Source organism: Opisthorchis viverrini (genome assembly GCF_000715545.1).
Source record: "Opisthorchis viverrini unplaced genomic scaffold opera_v5_111, whole genome shotgun sequence".
NCBI classification, from domain to species: Eukaryota; Metazoa; Platyhelminthes; class Trematoda; order Opisthorchiida; family Opisthorchiidae; genus Opisthorchis; species Opisthorchis viverrini.
Window position 1 is genome coordinate 439,618 of NW_008751765.1, and position 2,985 is coordinate 442,602.

General features: G+C 45.5%; 2 protein-coding genes across 2 annotated transcripts in view; one reads left to right on the forward strand and one right to left on the reverse strand.

Annotated features, from left to right (window-relative positions):
- Window positions 1–505: 505 nt before the first annotated feature.
- T265_05653 (hypothetical protein) overlaps window positions 506–2,985 on the reverse strand; it is a gene marked incomplete at both ends in the record, with an annotated part of 17,503 nt that continues 15,023 nt past the window's right edge. Inside the window, one exon of the mRNA XM_009170718.1 lies at window positions 506–659. Within this exon, the coding sequence (XP_009168982.1) occupies window positions 506–659 (154 nt within the window). The remainder of the gene's footprint in view (window positions 660–2,985) is intronic.
- Window positions 2,868–2,985, forward strand: part of T265_05654 (hypothetical protein) — a gene marked incomplete at both ends in the record, with an annotated part of 9,658 nt that continues 9,540 nt past the window's right edge. Inside the window, one exon of the mRNA XM_009170719.1 lies at window positions 2,868–2,950. Within this exon, the coding sequence (XP_009168983.1) occupies window positions 2,868–2,950 (83 nt within the window). The remainder of the gene's footprint in view (window positions 2,951–2,985) is intronic.

Below are 2,985 nucleotides of genomic sequence, written 5' to 3' on the forward strand. Positions count from 1 at the left end.
CTTGAAGTTACTTTTAAGGTTGGTGATTCGAAAGGACGAGAAATACGGTTTTTCGAAGTGCCCAGGACCTCACTAATGAGTTAGAAAGTGCTGTCTTAAGAATGATCGGTTGGGTTCTGCGGATTGGCGTTCAGTTTTCACAACGTCCTGCGTCGGAAGGTACTCTTCCCCCGATTCGAACCACCCCTGTTTTGCATTGAGACTGTTGATTATGTCTGCCCAACAGTCACGTGATGGGCAACTCACTGGGTCCACTTCCAGTTGGATTTTTAAAAAATGGAAATTGAGACGTTGCTCACCCAATGTACTTTCACTCTCACTAGTTGGATTATACTATGGACATGTTTGGAAACGTGAAGCACCTTCATCTGTTCATCATTCAATCAGATCTTTCTGTAACACTTGAGATGGAAGTCATTTGGACATCATGATGACACGTGGTGCTGATGGATCTGTTAAACGGAGCATCTACGGAAAACCCAGGCGGACACACATATACACCGTTTCAGTTTCTAATTGCCATGCCACCCGAAGGTTGCACGAGGGCTGGGATACTGCCAGGTTGCCCAAGCCTAGACAGGAGAAGTCGAGAGGCAGAGGTTGGATTCGAACCACGGACCTTCCTATCAGTAAATTCGCGCTTGTTCAGTTCCACCCCTCTAAACTACAAACAGAACGTGATAAAATCGTTGTTCACATGAGGATGACTGATCTCTACATCAGACTAAGTTGCCGATGAATCAGAGCTACTCCAAGATCTTGAAAGAACAGCTATTCTTCGTGTTTTGTTGGGAAATTGTGAGCTAATTGTGAGCTCGACTCAGTCCACAGGGCACTGCATCTAAGATACCGACCTACTCAGATCTAGCTTTTACAGAAGACAGCACGATGACACCGGTTGGAGCGCTGATGGCGGCAAAACAGACCCACACGTCGTCAACCGGATTCACAGACTGGGACTACTTCCAATCAAAATAAACCAATTTCTTCCAATCAAATCACTTTTTGCCCACCAAATTGCATACAAGTGTGGTGAAACTTAGATTGAAAGAACCGATTGGTGAGAGAGCACGTGCCACTTGAGCCCGAAATGGACTTTTGTCGAATTATCGTCCGGTTGAATCGCGGGAGTAAGATACCACAGATAGACTCGCCATAGACCAAAAACGAAGTGTCACCTCAGCGCACATCAAGCATCCTTCTTGGCCCGCGAAAATCACGTGCTCCGAAGGTTGTCGAGATTGCTTAGATAAATCAACCATACACTTTGTTTGCATTTACAACCAACTTGACCGTTAGGCTGACCTAGGTTTGATGACGCAATGGGTCATCGGTTTTGTCCAGTCGGCTGACCTGTACGATTCGTAGTCACGTGATACCCTTTGTTTTAGAAGTTGGTATAACGCAGAAAATAAGCTGGACGGATTCGCATCCCGAAAATAGCATGAGCGGTTGTGGGCTGTCGAAAATATTTCAGTAGTCTTATAAGTAGTGTATTAAGTCTGAACGATTACCATGAATTAATTAATCAGAAGCACGAACACCAACCTCCCGGTAATTGGTGTGACCAGCTCTTACTCTTTTCCACATAAGTCGATCAGGAAAGAAAGAGATTCAACTTGGAGAGTATCCTTATTGCAGCCCATGCAAGAAGAAAGAACGATCGCTGATAGCTGATAGAGTCATCAACGCAGACACAACAAAATCTAGCAATCCATCAAGATAAAGAAACATTGAATCATTCACAATCAAGATACAAAACTCTGAATGAAAATCGTGCCTTTGGAAGCCCACATCCAAGCCAAAGGCGAATTACTGAATCAGAACTACGGAATGAAAGTTGGGTAAGGCAAATAATGACTTGTGAACCAGTTAAGAGTCAAAACACAAAATAGGCGGCAGACCGACCAGTCGAATTTATGAAGAAACCCGCTAACAAAATAGAAGGTAGCCTGTCGACCAGTCAGATAGCAAGAAGCTTAGGTAGAGCGCCACATAAAATGGTGGTAAAATGGACCAATCGAAATAGAAGAAAAATAGCTACCGAAATAGATGTACTGTACGAACCAACCGGTTGCAAGAAAATCAGACCATGTGAGAACCAAAATCCTGAACGGACCAATCAAATTATGGAAAGACCAATCTTCGGGCAACCAATCACGTCTTAGTTGCCAACTAGTCTTCGAAAACTATATAGTCAGAGGAAGAACTTGAGCGACAATCGACCCAACCGCGCACTGACAAGGACCCCTCGCATGATGGCAAAACTCGTTCAGGCCAATGGTATGGCCCACTGAACAGGCCAGCTAGCCCCGGATCAGCAGCCAATAAAGCCAAGCGAGTTACCAGTATTCAGATTGGTGGCAAAATGGTACTAACTAATGTTTCCACTGACCTTATGCGGTGGCTGAGTCCTCAAAATTATGTGACCTCTTAGCCTACTCTGCCTAACCTCTTCGATTTCCTCCTAAATCAAGTGTTTGGAACACGCAAAATACCCCCAAACAGGTTAAACCCGTGTAGTTTGTGGGGTCGATCAATTTGGTTATCTGCCTTACATGACAGCCTGATGGCCTTCGGATATCATGGTCGACCAAAATATACACGCGAGCAGCGGAACTGAGACGTCTTCAAGAGTTCGTGTGGGTAGGTGTCTGCGATTCCATAACTAGAAAGTGGGGAAGCGAGTTTGCGGTTGTACAATGGGTATTTCCATTGAAAAATGTATCCAGCACCAGAAGCTGCGTTGGTTGGCACATGTGTTACGTATGACGAACCATCGTTTGCCGAAGAGAGTGCTGTCTTCCACGCCCAACTCAGAGTGGTGTGAACAGAGAGGTGGCTAACCCTTGACCTGGCAGAGGAGTATGAAGGAGATCACGAAACGTTTGAGTGCTGTCGGTGCTACTCGCCTTCCAGGATGGGGACTGCGTGATCCTCACTGCGTCTGGTTGGAGACACTACAAGATATGGCTGCCAACCGAT